The sequence below is a fragment of the Mytilus edulis genome, chromosome 6 (genome assembly GCF_963676685.1).
Source record: "Mytilus edulis chromosome 6, xbMytEdul2.2, whole genome shotgun sequence".
NCBI classification, from domain to species: Eukaryota; Metazoa; Mollusca; class Bivalvia; order Mytilida; family Mytilidae; genus Mytilus; species Mytilus edulis.
Genome location: NC_092349.1, coordinates 12,092,783 through 12,109,685, shown reverse-complemented (window position 1 = coordinate 12,109,685; position 16,903 = coordinate 12,092,783). Strand labels below are relative to the sequence as shown.

Sequence of the window (16,903 nt, the reverse complement as noted above, 5' to 3'; positions counted from 1 at the left end):
TAGAATTGGTCAAGTTTTAGGCCCCTAATAGGCCCAAGACCACAATTAATGACCCCGCTTTTCGTTGTCCACGAATATAGTTCCTTTTAATTAGAGTGTATTTTTCCTTATTTTTTTTCTTTCCTTTCCTCACTCATTCCTTAAATCTTTTTGGGTGGAAATGAAAGAAGAGAGGTCAAATAAATTTTTGGAGGTTGTATTTTAACTGATTTTGATATGGAATGAGTGATTAGGTCAAGTGCAAAAAGGTGATATTTACAGTTTTCGGAACATCTCTTGACTTGTCAAAAGGGGTATGGATGTGTATTGGCTAAATTTGTAAAAGTGATTGCTTCAATCTTTCTGAATTTTGGATATATATTTGGACTAGGACAATACATTACACACACAAAAAATTGGACAAAAGTGCATGGTGCAATTTTTTTAATGATGCAAAAGGTTATAAAGAACTGATAGAGGAATTAATTGTGGTCTGTGGCCTAAGAGGTGCATTTCAGCAAATTTAGAATTTTTACTTTGGCATCTTTTCTGAATGATCTATTGGTATTGATTTGTCAAACTATATGAGAAGAAATGATTTTTACTTTCATTTGATAGAAATTTTGTGAAAAAGTCACTTTTCAGGTTAAATGCCTAAAATGTAGCTTTTTCACTTTTTTCACTATTTTTTCAAAAACAGCATGCTTAATTTCTCTCTGACAGTTTTTTTCTGATATCTATTTGTGTTTGTGGTATTTATTTCAGTTGTTTAACTTATTTGTGAACTCTGAACACAAAAAAAAGTAGATAAAAACATAAAAAGAGTGCAAAATGTGCTGTTTTAATAGTCTAAGTCTAACGGTCAGTATACGCAGCAGGTGAAATGTGAAGTTCTATGCACTTAAAAGTTGTATTCCAAAACAGATTGCACTGAACCTACATCAAAAACACTTATTACTGGTTGCTTAACCATTTCTGTTTCACAGACTACCTTTACTTTCTTCTGTTGGATAGCTAGTGGTTTAAATATTGGCCTTTTGAGGCTGACATTTCATTCAGTTTTTAAACAGTAAAGTTAATAAACTTTGCATCAGACCATACTGTCTGCATATATAGTTGAAAGTGACAGTCTTGTTACATCCAGGCTCCATGTTTTTTCATATCTGAGCACAGATTTTAGCAAAAAGAAGTATATCTCCATCTCCCATATCATTTATATGCTTTTAAATATGCAAATGTGGGGAACGGCCTAAACTGGCAATCTGTTTTTTTAAGCATAACATTGCTAAAGACCATTTTATCCACATGCGTTATGCTATTTGAAACTTATATTTCCATCAAAAGTACATTTATAACCTGTTAAAGTTTGTTTGATAACTTAACAACTTCAGAAAATTGTGGTAAGTGAAAAATATTACATTTGATATAAGGCCTCACCCTAATTGAAAACCTCTATTTTTTGGCACAGGCTCATATAAAATTAACTTCTGGCCATTTTGCATAAGTCTGATACATGAAATATGCTTTCTGTTGCTTTAAATAGATGTTAACTTATACATAGAGACATTAAAAAGTGTTAGTTTTGGTATCTTTTGGTTTTTAGAAGCTCAAATTTGATAGTTTTAATTGTTCTAATTCAATGCCACAATTCAGCACCCAAAATTCAGATATAAAAAATGCCACATTTTTTTTAATTGGTATCATATGGCTTTGAAACTTTGTAACCTGTTTTATAATATACTAAGCTTGAATCATGCCAAGTTTTATTAGAATTGGTCAAGTTTTAGGCCCCTAATAGGCCCAAGACCACAATTAATGACCCCGCTTTTCGTTGTCCACGAATATAGTTCCTTTTAATTAGAGTGTATTTTTCCTTATTTTTTTTCTTTCCTTTCCTCACTCATTCCTTAAATCTTTTTGGGTGGAAATGAAAGAAGAGAGGTCAAATAAATTTTTGGAGGTTGTATTTTAACTGATTTTGATATGGAATGAGTGATTAGGTCAAGTGCAAAAAGGTGATATTTACAGTTTTCGGAACATCTCTTGACTTGTCAAAAGGGGTATGGATGTGTATTGGCTAAATTTGTAAAAGTGATTGCTTCAATCTTTCTGAATTTTGGATATATATTTGGACTAGGACAATACATTACACACACAAAAAATTGGACAAAAGTGCATGGTGCAATTTTTTTAATGATGCAAAAGGTTATAAAGAACTGATAGAGGAATTAATTGTGGTCTGTGGCCTAAGAGGTGCATTTCAGCAAATTTAGAATTTTTACTTTGGCATCTTTTCTGAATGATCTATTGGTATTGATTTGTCAAACTATATGAGAAGAAATGATTTTTACTTTCATTTGATAGAAATTTTGTGAAAAAGTCACTTTTCAGGTTAAATGCCTAAAATGTAGCTTTTTCACTTTTTTCACTATTTTTTCAAAAACAGCATGCTTAATTTCTCTCTGACAGTTTTTTTCTGATATCTATTTGTGTTTGTGGTATTTATTTCAGTTGTTTAACTTATTTGTGAACTCTGAACACAAAAAAAAGTAGATAAAAACATAAAAAGAGTGCAAAATGTGCTGTTTTAATAGTCTATGTCTAACGGTCAGTATACGCAGCAGGTGAAATGTGAAGTTCTATGCACTTAAAAGTTGTATTCCAAAACAGATTGCACTGAACCTACATCAAAAACACTTATTACTGGTTGCTTAACCATTTCTGTTTCACAGACTACCTTTACTTTCTTCTGTTGGATAGCTAGTGGTTTAAATATTGGCCTTTTGAGGCTGACATTTCATTCAGTTTTTAAACAGTAAAGTTAATAAACTTTGCATCAGACCATACTGTCTGCATATATAGTTGAAAGTGACAGTCTTGTTACATCCAGGCTCCATGTTTTTTCATATCTGAGCACAGATTTTAGCAAAAAGAAGTATATCTCCATCTCCCATATCATTTATATGCTTTTAAATATGCAAATGTGGGGAACGGCCTAAACTGGCAATCTGTTTTTTTAAGCATAACATTGCTAAAGACCATTTTATCCACATGCGTTATGCTATTTGAAACTTATATTTCCATCAAAAGTACATTTATAACCTGTTAAAGTTTGTTTGATAACTTAACAACTTCAGAAAATTGTGGTAAGTGAAAAATATTACATTTGATATAAGGCCTCACCCTAATTGAAAACCTCTATTTTTTGGCACAGGCTCATATAAAATTAACTTCTGGCCATTTTGCATAAGTCTGATACATGAAATATGCTTTCTGTTGCTTTAAATAGATGTTAACTTATACATAGAGACATTAAAAAGTGTTAGTTTTGGTATCTTTTGGTTTTTAGAAGCTCAAATTTGATAGTTTTAATTGTTCTAATTCAATGCCACAATTCAGCACCCAAAATTCAGATATAAAAAATGCCACATTTTTTTTAATTGGTATCATATGGCTTTGAAACTTTGTAACCTGGTTTATAATATACTAAGCTTGAATCATGCCAAGTTTTATTAGAATTGGTCAAGTTTTAGGCCCCTAATAGGCCCAAGACCACAATTAATGACCCCGCTTTTCGTTGTCCACGAATATAGTTCCTTTTAATTAGAGTGTATTTTTCCTTATTTTTTTTCTTTCCTTTCCTCACTCATTCCTTAAATCTTTTTGGGTGGAAATGAAAGAAGAGAGGTCAAATAAATTTTTGGAGGTTGTATTTTAACTGATTTTGATATGGAATGAGTGATTAGGTCAAGTGCAAAAAGGTGATATTTACAGTTTTCGGAACATCTCTTGACTTGTCAAAAGGGGTATGGATGTGTATTGGCTAAATTTGTAAAAGTGATTGCTTCAATCTTTCTGAATTTTGGATATATATTTGGACTAGGACAATACATTACACACACAAAAAATTGGACAAAAGTGCATGGTGCAATTTTTTTAATGATGCAAAAGGTTATAAAGAACTGATAGAGGAATTAATTGTGGTCTGTGGCCAGTAACGTTCGGGTACCAGTTAAAGAAATAGACCGTTAGAGGGCGCAGAATTATCCGATTTGTTTGTTTGGTAATCGTCCTAATTGTTGTGATCCCGAGTAAATATGAAACTTACCCAAGAAGCTTGATGATGTCTCAGGCGTCTTATTTCAAGGCGATTGTCTCTTTTGGATTTTCTGTTAGTCTTGTAGATTATGTTTCCGGAAAGAGAGAGAGAGAGGCATCATTGGATCGTGCACTTCCGGCAGGGTCTGGCTTAATACCAACGAATACTACACTCCCCCCCGTTTTATATGTTTGTTGTAAGTATAGAATTTTCTTTTTTTTTATTTATTGCCAAATTGTCCAAAATAATAATAGTGTATTTTCCAGGTGGGCCCCCTCAGATGAGAGGGGCCCAGATTAGACAAGGGTACAAATTATTCGTTTTCTTTTCGAGATTGCTAAATTAAGTTAACCCTGTTGGAACGTACAGCCAGTCCCTTACCCCTTCCAGCAACGATCCCAGTCCCCTCATATCCTTGGTGATGCCCCCTTGATTACAAATGTAGGTGGGGCTAGTAAGTTACTATAATAAAAACAAAATGAACTTAAAAATAACTGTCCTCTCTGGACAAGTTTACAGATATCTACACCTATGTACACAAAAACTGCTCCCACTACCTACACCCTATACAGAACTCGTGCATTGCTGGTGATGGCCTCCAGCAATGCCCAAAGGGTGTCCCCCGACCTAAAGGCCAAAAGTCCCATTGCCACCTCGGCAATATACTGGGGATGCCCATAGCTGTGATTGGGCACCCATGATGGCCTGAAATAGGGGGCATCACTCTCCAGTAGTATCCTGTCTAGGGGGAGGGACGACACCACTTGCCCTTGTTCCTGGTCAAACCGGATTACCTCCCCCGTATACCCAAAATAGACATTGGGGAAGGCATCCCTCCAACGCCTCGCTTCCTGCCTGCCCCCATCAAAGCAATGGAGATGGATCCTCTGCTGAGGGTCCACCCTCTCCCGGACTATTGTTAGGGCTTTCAGGTGCGCCTCCGCACTATGGCGATCCTCGGGAGCCCCTCTAATATGGAGAATGAGGGGAACCTCTGGCCTCCCCTTGCACAAATTTAGGACCCACCTTAGGGTGCTAACCTGCCTTTGAAGAGGTGGGTCCCGCTGGCTCTGGTCCAACCCAACTTCTCCAATGGCCCTTACCCCAGGCAACCCCAGCAGCCGTTCCATCTTGTCGAACGAACTATCGTCCAGCTGCTGGGCCTTTTTGGGGTGGACTCCTATTGCTGTGACCCAGGGTGATCCTCCAGGGGGTTCCTGCAATGCCAATGCAGATGGCCATGTCCCTGGGTCACAATACACCATAACCCCTCCTACTAGGTCCACTGGGTTTCTTGGGGGGGTGGGAAGGCGCATCTCGATGAACCGTTGCCGGTCCATCCTCCCGTTCATCCTCCATTGCCTCCACCCCCGGTCTAAATGGAAGTGAGAGTCAAATGCTGGAGGTGTTGGACTCCTGATTGCACTGTCCACAAATAGTTTTTTTCCTGGAGGGGAGTCGGAGGGGGACCTCAACGGATCTATTCCCCCCTCTGCCTGTCCTATCTGGCCTGCTGAGGACCCCATGGCTGCCCGGGGACCTTGCAGCCTAAACATTCCCCTAAACGCATCCGCCCTGTCTCCCAACTCCCCCATTATGGCTGCCTGGACCCTCCAGTCAATGAGGGCTCCAGGAGAGTTGACCGGTGCTGTTGAGAAGTATGGGGGAACTGGTCGTCCCCCTTCCCGGCATACCTCCTCCATCTGCCCCTGGACTGCCTGCCCAATGATGTGGGGCCGTGTTATCTCCAGCCTATTCACATGGGTGACCAAATCCTCTAGGTCCCCACCCACTAGCATCCAGGCCTGTGCCTGTAGTGCTGCTACCCTGATTGGAGCGAGGGAAGCCCTTGGTTGGTCTCGTTGTTCTCCGAATACTTCAGCCACATGTTCCAGCATCACATGTGGCTGAATATCCAATGCCCTTATGGGGCAACCCTGGATGGGGCACTGCTGTAGGGTGGGGATGTCCATCAACTTTGGCAGTGTAGGTCCTTGGGGTGTCCTCTGGCCTGACACCCCAGTCTCCCTCAGCTTGTAGTCAGGTTGGGGTGTCCTTAGACTTGACACCCCAGTCTCCCTCGGCTTGTAGTCTGGTTGGGGTGCCCTTTGACTTGACACCCCAGCCCCCCTGGCTTGTTGGTTTCCTTGGGGTGTCCCTTGGCCCAACACCCCAGTCTCCCTCGGCTGGTAGTCTTGTTGGGGTGTCCCTTGACTTGACATCCCAGTCCTCCTCGTCTGACAGCCTCCCTGGGGTGTCATATAACCCGACACCCCAGTCCCTCTCGGTGTGTTATACTTCTGGGGTGTCCTTTGTCCTGACACCCCTGTCCCAGTGGGCGTGTAGTTATGTTGGGGTGTCCTTTGCCACGACACCCCTGTGTCCCTTCTTCCTCCTCCCTGGAACGAGTTTGGTGTCCGCCTCTGTTGGGCCTCCCTTAGTGCCCTCTACAGCCTGGCTGTCTCTTCGACTTGTCGCTCTTTCTGTCGACTCCTTCTTCTCTTCCTTTCTTGGGTGGTCTCCTTACGCCCCTGAAAACCCCTACCCAGTGGCGGCGCGCTGTGAGCATCCCGGTCGGTTGGAATGCCCACAGGGGTGTCCCTAGCCATCGGGACAGCGGCCCCTGGAGTGCTCCTGGAAACGGAACAGCGGCTCCTTCCTCCACTGGGGTCCCTAACTCTGTCCTCCCTGCTACCTGACCGGGCCCTGGAATCATGGCTCCCATCCCTGGTGCCCCTAACTAGCCCAGAACCCGTATCCCTAGCCTTTGGGGAGGAGTCCCTGTGGTCCCCAGAGATGTCTTTTCCTGGGACCTTAGCTTCGAACTCCCCATCCTGACCCTTTGCATCAACCTGGCTTGGGACAACCCTTTCAACTGAGGGGACCCTATCGTGGTGTCGTCCCCTGGGGCTTACCTCTCTCTGCTCTTTCTTTTCCTCGGCATCCCAACTTCTTTTTGGGCTGCCTCCTGAACTCCCCTCGTCACTGGACATGTCTTTTCTGCAAATACAAAAAATACAACATTTGAAGGCCCAACTTAATTACATCTGGCCTCGTCGTTCAATATAGCAGCTATCTAACTAGATACCAATGTAGTTAAATAGTTGCCTCCCTATTTACAATATCTGAAACTATTTACAATGACTTAAAGACTCCTTATGTACAACAACAGCATCATAACAGCACCCTATTCTGAACCCTTCCTACGGGCTGACCTGCGCAGTCCCGTAGGGTTCAGACTAACGTGCGGTGGATCTGGTTTTATCTTACAACCAGAGCATATGTAGTCCTGGTTCTCCCATTCTTCCGCCTCCTGTGGAGAGATTCCCACGCACCTGCCATGGTACCACTCACTGCACCTGTCACAGGAGATCATAAACTCTCCCGTATAAGGTCCTCGGCAAGTGCAGTACAGTGCCCCAGTACTTTCTGAGGCATTTGTTTTTCTACCCTCAGTTGATTGTAGGGTGGGGGGCACCTGGTCCACCCTGACAGGATCTTGAACATTATCTTGTGAAGGGGTTACTGGGTTGTTAGGTTGCATTGCTTGGGCCACACCCCCATTTTGAAGCTCTTCTATTGCCCGATTGACCCATACCGGTAGCTCCCTATCCCTACACAGCTTCAAACGGTCATGGTTCACCGTGGTGAGGGCTTTCTTCATTTTTACCTTATACAGGTAAGGCGAGATTCTTGCTAGGATGACCCCTGGCCCCCTCCACATAGGGTTTAGCTTTTTGCACTTCCCTGGCAGTGAAGCTGTGTCCAGCTTATAGACAACATCCCCTACCTTGTACTGACGAGCAACTACCCTAAGATCGTATGCTTGCTTAGCTCTAAGCTGGGAGGTCTTGAGGTTTGCCTTCGCAATTTCATGGGCAGACCTTAGAGCCTCTTCTAAGTCACCCACATACCCGGCCAGGTCTGGAGGTTGCCCCGTTTTTGGTGGCCTGAACATTAACTCAGCAGGGAGGTTTACCTCTCTGCCCAACATGAGGCGATTGGGGGTAAACCCGGTGGATCGATTCACTGATGCCCTAATTGCCCCCGCTAATTGGGGAATGTGTAAGTCCCAAGTCTTCTGATTGGTACCCACAAAACACCTGATGGAGGCCAGGAGGGTTCGATTAAATCTCTCTACCTGGCCATTAGCAGAAGGGCGATATGGGGTGGTCCGAGCCTTGTGGATGTGGAGCAATTCACAAACTGATTGGAAGAGTAAACTCTCGAAATTACGGCCTTGGTCTGTAAATATTTCATATGGATACCCAAACCTACAGAAAAAATCGTTAACAGCCGCCCTTGCCGTGACTTCAGCCGTCTGAGAGGGGAGGGGGATACACTCCACCCACTTGCTGAATTGATCTACAATCATGAGCAGGTGTTCATTTGCTCTGTCTGACTTTGGTAGGGGCCCTACAAAATCGAGGTGCACTCTCTCCATAGGAGCCCCAGCGTGAAACATTGTCATTGGACACCTTGCAGTCTTATTCGGTTTCTTGCTCTGGTTACATGCCGTACAACTTGCCACATAGCCCTCCAAGTCCCTTTTAAGCCCATGCCAGTAGTAAAACTGTTTTACTCTTTCTTGGGTTCTAGTCATGCCCTGGTGCCCAGCTGAGGGGATGTCATGGCATAATTCCATAATGTCCCTCCTCCATTCTCGGGGCACCAGCAACCTATTTCCCTCTCCGTCTTTTGCATGATACATTATCATTCCCCGTTCATCCCTACTGAACCTCTCCTTGATTGTCCAGTAAAATTTTGCCGGTTGGCTACTTCGAAACAGGTCCCCCTGAGCAGGTTGACAACTGTTATCGTCAAGCCACTCAGTGAGCCACTTAAATTCCGGGTCTTTGCTCTGTGCGTCACAAATTTGTTCAACAGAATATTTCCCTAAAACCACCCCAAGCCCATCTTGGACAACCCGGATGGAACATTCTGGGTCATCTGGGACTATCACCACATCTCTACCCACCGTGGCCACTGTCACTCGTGATATGCAAATACCCTCATCGGCTGGTTTTGGATCGGCAACCGGTATTTCATCTAAAAACCCAACCTCATCAGAATTTTGGCCAGTGACCAGTATTTCGTTTACAGACCGTTTCCCCACACCTGTTCCTTTGGATGCCAATGGGACCACGTCATCCACATCAGTCATAAATTTAGACCACTGTGCTTGAGCCCTTGCACAGTATGGACAACCCCCACAGGGCAGGGTTGCCAAGTTGACCTCGGTTTTAAAGTCCTGACATGGAGAGTCAACAGGCATTCTGGACAGGGCATCCGCGTTTATGTGTTTGGAGCCCGCCCTATGTCGCACCTCCATGTGATATTGGCTCAACTCCTCGAGCCACCTGGCCAGCTGCCCTTGGGGTTGCTTAAAGCGAAGCAGCCAGGTGAGGCTACTGTGGTCTGTGCGGACTACAAAGTTCCTTCCCAGCAAGTAGTGCCGGAACTGTCTGGTGAAGCGTACTATGGCCAGGAGCTCCTTCCGGGTGGTGCAATACCGCCGTTGCTCTGGAGTTAAAGTACAACTGGCATAGCAAACTACCCTTTCCTCCCCATTTTGTACTTGGGACAAGACTGCCCCGATTGCATAGTCTGAGGCATCTGTATCTAGGATAAATGGATCAGAGGTATTGGGCAGGGTCAGTAGGGGTGCAGAGGTGAGAGCCTCCCGCAGTTTATCAAATGCCTCCTGCTGTTTTTCCCCCCATGTGAACGACCTTTTGCCTGTAACATCTTGATGGGGAACTGCGATTTTAGAATACCCCTCAATGAAAGCACGGTGATAATTGGCGAACCCCAGAAAACGCTCTACCGTTTTAGTATTGTGAGGGGCTGGCCATTTCTTCACATCCTCTATATAGCCTGGGCCAATATTCATACCCTGCCTGCTTACTAGTCTGCCCAGGAATTCTACCTGTTCTTGAAACAGTTCACATTTCTTTGGCTTAAGCTTGAGGCCGTATTCCCTAAAGCGCTGTAAGACCGCCCTCAGGTTGGCCAAATGAGAAGCTATATCCTTTCCCAGAACCAAAATGTCGTCCAGAAAGGCCAACACTATATCCCAGGTTAACCCCCTTAGAACCAAGCTTATGACCCTGGCATAAGTAGCTGGGGCATTACAGAGCCCGAATGCCATCCTGGCAAACTCAAAAAGGCCGTATTTTGAAATAAATGCGGTTTTTGACCTATCCTCCTCCTTGATTTTCACTTGCCAATACGCTGAGTTAGCGTCCAGCTTAGAGTACCACCGATTCCCTGCAAGGGTATCCAGGCACTCTTCTACTAAAGCTAGAGGAAATACGTCTTTTACACAGGTAGAATTTAAAGCTCTATAATCAATGCACCACCTGACCCCCCCGTCCCTCTTTCTTACCAGTACCGGGGCAGAGCACCATTCAGAAACTGAAGGCTGAATGACCCCTGCCTCCAACATTTTCTTTAAGTGGGTCTCCTCCTCTTGAGCAAACCCAATAGGGGTTCTTCTCATTCGTTGCTTTATTGGGGGGTGTCCTGCAGTGTCAATTTGGTGTTCAATGGCCGAAAAATTCCCCAAATCAAACTCACTTGCTGCAAAGACATCCCCATACTCCCTTAACAGAGATGCCAGGGCTTCTTGCTCTTGGCTTCCCAGTAGTGTCTTGGAGCGATCAAAGAGATCTCTGAGGTGCTCAGGGACTCCCTGGTCAGATTCTGTTGGGCCAGTACCCCCCCCCCCCCCTGTACCTACTACACGTACCTTTGCCGGGACTTCTATTTTCTCAACTTCTACCGCCTGGGCAATTAATTCCCCCTGACGCACATGTACATGCTTATCTGAAGTATTTATCAGACATACTACTGGTTGGCTCCCCGCCTCATGTAAAGTGCGGGGAACCAAAAGACCAGAGGGGCTGCCTGCCTCGACAATATAACTGGGCATTTCACAGTTAACCTGGCAGCTGAGCTTCATCACTGAATTGGGCGGCACCGTAACTTTATCACGGATTGTCACGTTAGCTACCCTTGGTGCCTGCCCGACCTTACCCATAGTCATGGGTATGACCTCGTCTCCTACCCGCAGCTGTCCATCTGACATTTGCAAGTCGATGCAATGTGCCCTTAATAAGTCGAAACCCAACAGCATGTCATCCTCTATAGGGGCCACATACAGATTTGTTTGTATGAGTTTGGAACCCAGTTCCAAATTCACGGGCCCGACAACATACCCATTCATTTGCATCCCCTTTCCTGCTGTATTCATGATGACTTCCCTGAGGATGGGGGGCACAGACTTTAGGGACCTGTATACCTCCTCTGATATTAGGGTCACTTCTGCTGCAGTGTCCACCACAGCAAACAAACTCTGCCCCTGAACTTTTATGGGTACCCTAAATACTGTCCCGGAACGGAGCTGACAGACAGTGACAATTTCACAATCATTTTCCTCATCAACCAATGTAGTGTCTGCTTCCCCCTCTGAAGAGGAGGCCCCACTGTTATGGGCTTCCTCATTATTTTCCAGGTCAGTATCAATGGTTCTTACCGCCCTGGGAGGGCTGTGGTCTTCAGTGGAGTCCCAGCTACCCTGGGGTTCTCCATAACTGGCCATAGCTACTGCTGCCAGGCTTGTATCTTCGCGTTCAAACCATAAGCTCCCTGGTATTTCTCCCCTCTCCTCACCCCCAGGGTCCCCCTGATCTTGGGTAAGCACTGACTGGACAATAAGGGGTCCAAATTTGATTTGTTCTCCAGAGTCTAGATGAACAACCTCCCTAAAGAACTTGACGGGCAAGACTCCTGCCTGGTTACCCGGGCATAATATAGCCCTACTGGGTGCCCAATAGAACTCGTAACCCTCGGCCTGAGCCCTTGGTACATCTATCTTTATCTGTACTTCCCAATGAGGTTTGAAGGTAGGGGGTACCTCACTCAATAGATGAATGTGCTGCCTATTCATCCGTCTCAACCCTTCCTCTTCTATATCCCCCCAGGCAAGCATGGTTGTGTAGTGGTAGGCATGGGCAACAGTATTTTCCTCTACAGAGGGCATACCAAAAGATCCCACTTCAATGGAATGCCCCTGGTTTGCCTTTATTTTCCACCAACCATGATCTTGGTCCCTCTCTAAAGTGAAACGTTTGTCCACGTCTACCTCAACCAGACGGGTGAGCTCCTTGAGAGTGTACCCTGACAATCCTGGGTGCCTCGACAGGAGCTCATCAACATACACGAATCCCCCAGGGAGAACCTTGAGTCCCCATTTACTGGCACCATGCCGCAACACATATATCAGTGTTTTTGACAAGTGACGGTCAACTCCATGGTCTTGGATTACTTCCTCCTCTGAATCGGAGGAAGCATTCTCCTTATCCTCTAATGGGCACTCAGGGGTTGGGTTATTTACAGACTCTATGTCCTGGGTGCCCTCCCCTTCAGACTCTACTGATAACAACCCCTCTGCCTCTTGTATTTGTATGGGCATTACCTCATTCCCCTGACAAACTGATTTTGGGCCCTGATATTCCAAGGTTACTTCCCCTACATTTTGATCCCTAAACTGCACATCTGTTGACAGGCCAAACTCTATTTTTGGGGGCTTGCTCTGACCTGTGGAGCTGCCCCGTTGGAGTTTAACGAACTTGGTGCCATACGAGATTGGTCAGCAAAAGTTACCGTTTTCTCTTTTGACTGCAGATCTGGGCACTCATTTCGCATATGCCCAGGTTTATAGCAGTTATAGCATACACTTTCCCTCCCAGACCCTCTATATGGGGATGGGCTTCTTGATGGTGACCGTCCCCTAAATTTTGGGCAGTCCCGTTTGAAATGTCCTCTCTCCCCACAGTGGAAACATCCTCCGCCAGCTGGCCGTCCGCCCGGTGAGGGGCTTCTTGCCGGAGGGCGAGTGAGGAGTTTCCTAAATTGGTCCATCATGTCATCCAATTTCTCATGCACTTGACCCAACTTATTATCAAATTTTGTATTGGTCTTTTCCAATTCACTTTTCCAAGTACTCACTGGGGCCCTCTCTGGGGCCATAGTGGCTCTTACCTGCGGTACCTGGTACTCTTGGAACACCTCTTGGTGGTCATCATACCGGCCACCCATTACCTGCCTAACCTCACGCCTGGTTGACCTCCCATATATTGCCTGGGTATTGTGCTGGAATAGCCGTATTTTATCTACGGCCTCCTCTATGCTTTGGGGCTGAAGATTAGAAACTTGCACCCCCAGCTCTTTATTTTCAATACCCTGACACAGCCGCATCACGGCCTGCTCATACATATAGTCATCAGGGAGGGTTCTAAAGGCTCTAGTGGCTAAGGACAACACCCGGTCAGCCCAGTCCTCCAGAGACTCCTCAGGGGCTTGCCGAGCATTGTTAAACTGAACCCGGGCGGTCTCGGGGAGTGCCTTGAAACCAAAGCGCTTGTGAAGCTTTTCCACAAGCTCCCTATAACTTACCTCCCTGTCCCTTTCCGTTATGAGGGCATAATATTCGCTGGCCTTCCCCTCAAGGCACCAGCAAAGTTGGTCTTTACATTCCTGGGGACCCCATTCACAAACCTCTGCGTATCTAGCAAATTTTGTGAAAAAGGCCTGCCAGTTGCCCTTCCCGTCATACTTGATATTTTTTGGGGCATTGCTAACTTTAGAGACTGCACCTGAAGTTGCTCGTGCCCCACCTCTGCTGTCAGGTCCCCTTATGTTTTCCCTGGGCCTATCCTCATTGTGTGGCATTGGGTAAGCATGTTGCTCGTAGCTCCCCCCAGTGGTGACCCCTTGTGGGGGCACCGGTGTATACCCTTGGTTGTACTGAGTTTGGGACTGTCTATCCCCATAGGCACGGGCAGGGGTCCGCCTTTGGTCCTCACCCCTGTTGTTTGGTCTTTCTTCATACGTCGGGGCAGGTCCTTGCCTGGGGTCCTCGCCCCTATTGTCTTGCCACTTGCCATACCTACTGCGGGGTGTTTCATACTGTCCCCCACCAGTGTGAGCTGGTTGGGTACAGGGTGCTGACCCTTGACCTGCATAGTTGCTTGTGTGACCCATGGGGTATGAAGGTGCGCCCCTTTTAGTTGGAACGGTTTTGTCCCATGCACTGGCTTCCCCTGGCCAGTGCTGTTTGGCATTGATACTACTCCCTTGATGTTGGGGGTTACTTTGGTTTGGGTCACCCATCATGGGTTGACTCCACTCATTTTTTGTAATTTGTTCCCTGTATCCCCCATCCCAATTTCCTGGGGTCTTAGGTCTAGCTCCAGCATCCCCGGAATATGGGCTACACTCAAGAAAGGCAGAGTCCATCTGACTAGGACCATTCCAGGGTCCAGGACTTTGCCCCTGATGCCATGCCTCTTGCTTAAATTCTGATTGGGCATGTACCCGTGCTGGGGTGCCTTGTGAGGCAACGTGTCCCCCACCTATTAATGTGTTAACCCTGCTTAACATTTCATTGTGCCTGCCTTGGGCTTCAGGTGGTGGTCCATTATTTTGGCCACCCCCATTTTGATTGAAGTCTAGCCTAGACAGGAGGGCCATTGTCACTCGAAGATGGGATATTGTGGCTAGATCTGACTCAGTCACAAAACCCTTACCCTCCCTTATGTCCATAATTTGCTCCCCAGTTTTTATTCCTATACCTGGGAGCTGAAGTAACTCTTGAAAGCTACAAGTGTTTATGTTTATGATGGACATTGTAACTGTAAACAATCAACACTGTTTTCGTACCAAGTTTATTTATTTATCAATAAACAACAACAACCAACTCTTTTAATAATACAGATGTTTTTATTTTATTTTATTTTTATTGAATAACAAAACTTCCGCTTTATAGGGTAACCCGTCCTTCTGGTCTGCGGTTATTGGCGGAAGCAAACAGAACAGAACAATAACACTACTGGTAACCCGTCCTTCTGGTCTGCAGTTATCAGAGGTAAACAGAACAATTAACAACACGACTGGTTCCCCGTTCCTCCCAGGTCACGTGATCCAAGTCGTCTTGAAAATACGAAAAAACAACGAATACTCAATGCTACACAAAAAACAGGGGTTCTACCGCGCTGCAAAACCCCTGTAATGTTATGTAATATTCTCTCCCAGAGTATTACACAACAAAAAACGATCGGTAAAGGTTTCCCCCGAATCCTTTTCCGCGGGAAACACTGTTGAAGCGAACGTCGCCTCAAATCACAATATAAGCAATTACTTGCAGTGCACCACGCAAATAAGTGCTCGCAGCGCCAATGTTGTGATCCCGAGTAAATATGAAACTTACCCAAGAAGCTTGATGATGTCTCAGGCGTCTTATTTCAAGGCGATTGTCTCTTTTGGATTTTCTGTTAGTCTTGTAGATTATGTTTCCGGAAAGAGAGAGAGAGAGGCATCATGGGATCGTGCACTTCCGGCAGGGTCTGGCTTAATACCAACGAATACTACATAATCATCCTGTGTGAGGGAGAATTTTGACGGTCACAGTGTGAACAGTCAAAGTAAAGATTTACAGCAGCAGCAGTTTAATAAATTGAATTTAACAAGACTGAAACAGATGGTAAGGTATACATCAAACACAAAACACAGTAAAAATTAAGTCTACTTTCGATTTCACATGTCATCGTCCTCGGATGGATGTCAACTCGTACCTTCGCCAACTCGTCCTTTTATCATATAGTACTAAATTTTTATACGACCGCAAAAAAAAAATGCGGTCGTATATTGATATCACGTCGTCGTCTTCCAAAGACAGTTGGTTTCCGGACAATAACTTTACTAGAAGTAAATAGAAATCAATGAAATTTAAACACAAGTTTATATCCACAAAAGGAAGGTTGTGATTGATTTTTGGGGTTATGATCCTAACAGTTTATGAATATGGGGTAAAAAAAGGGACCAAATAAGCATTTTTCTAGTTTACATCTAATAACTTGAAATGGTGTATGAATCTCTCTGAAATTATACCACAAGTTTCCATACCACAAAGGGATGGTTAGGATTGACTTTGGGTGGTTATGAGGGGGCTGATGGGTTATTTCCGTTCTTCGTGATCGGCGCATTTTCGCTATCGTGATCCGTTTTTCTACAGATTTATTTTTCGTGATTCGTGATGAAACCATTGTTCGTGAATCGTTTTCATTGGAATTTTATGTTCGTTCTTCGTGATTGAGACATATTTTTCGTTCTCGTGATATTTTTTTTTCATTACGGAAATAAAGAGTTCCATTGAGTTGTCTTTCTTGGCTTAAAAAGTTGAAGTGGCGCGATAGTTTTAAAAGTGCAATTAGTTCATTTATTAGTGCAAGCTATGGCAGCCCCCATGGCTGAGAGCCACAGCAATAACATTGTCGAGGTTGTGATATTTTATGTAGATCCAACCTGTTTTGGACAGGAAAATAAATTTATTGGAGGAAAAGAGAGAAAGAGGGTCAGTGTTAAAAAAACGGATGTGAACGTTTTCAGAACTTTTTGTTCAATTTTAAAAGAACAGACCGGACTTGTGGAGGAAGCTCTCCAAAGAGGTTTGGGCAAAGAAGTGGAAGTGAAAATAAGTAGATTGGAGAAGACCAAAGAAGGTGTCAAAACATACGGCATTTCCACGCAGGCGACATGGGAGTTGGAGCTTCCCGAAATAGAAAAAGGGTGTAGTTTACAAGGTATTAAAAATTGTCACTGCTATAATAATGTATGTATTTATTTATAAGGTCGATTCAGCCCTTAGTCCATCCGCCGGCCCCAGTTGATCCGACCCCACTGTTTATCTGACCCTGCCACATCTATGAATATCTATATTAAATATATAAATATATGTTATATGCCATATATATATCCGGGGGG

General features: G+C 44.8%; 2 protein-coding genes across 3 annotated transcripts in view; one reads left to right on the top strand and one right to left on the bottom strand.

Moving 5' to 3' along the window:
* Window positions 1-4,286: 4,286 nt before the first annotated feature.
* Window positions 4,287-15,507, bottom strand: LOC139527141 (uncharacterized). The gene is made up of 2 exons (XM_071322418.1): window positions 15,351-15,507; window positions 4,287-7,078 (listed from the first exon to the last, which is right to left on the bottom strand). The coding sequence occupies exon 2, from the start codon at window positions 6,337-6,339 to the stop codon at window positions 4,636-4,638; it is 1,704 nt and encodes a 567-aa protein (XP_071178519.1). The 5' UTR covers window positions 6,340-7,078; window positions 15,351-15,507; the 3' UTR covers window positions 4,287-4,635.
* Window positions 15,508-15,510: 3 nt separating this feature from the next.
* The window catches only part of LOC139527139 (uncharacterized), a 37,975-nt gene continuing 36,582 nt past the window's right edge, over window positions 15,511-16,903 (top strand). The window contains exon 1 of one of the 2 annotated variants that reach the window (XM_071322415.1): window positions 15,511-15,623. The gene's annotated coding sequence lies outside the window, so the exon portion shown is untranslated. Of the gene's footprint in view, window positions 15,629-16,903 lie in introns of both variants that reach the window. The other variant, XM_071322417.1, reaches the window with a different exon arrangement.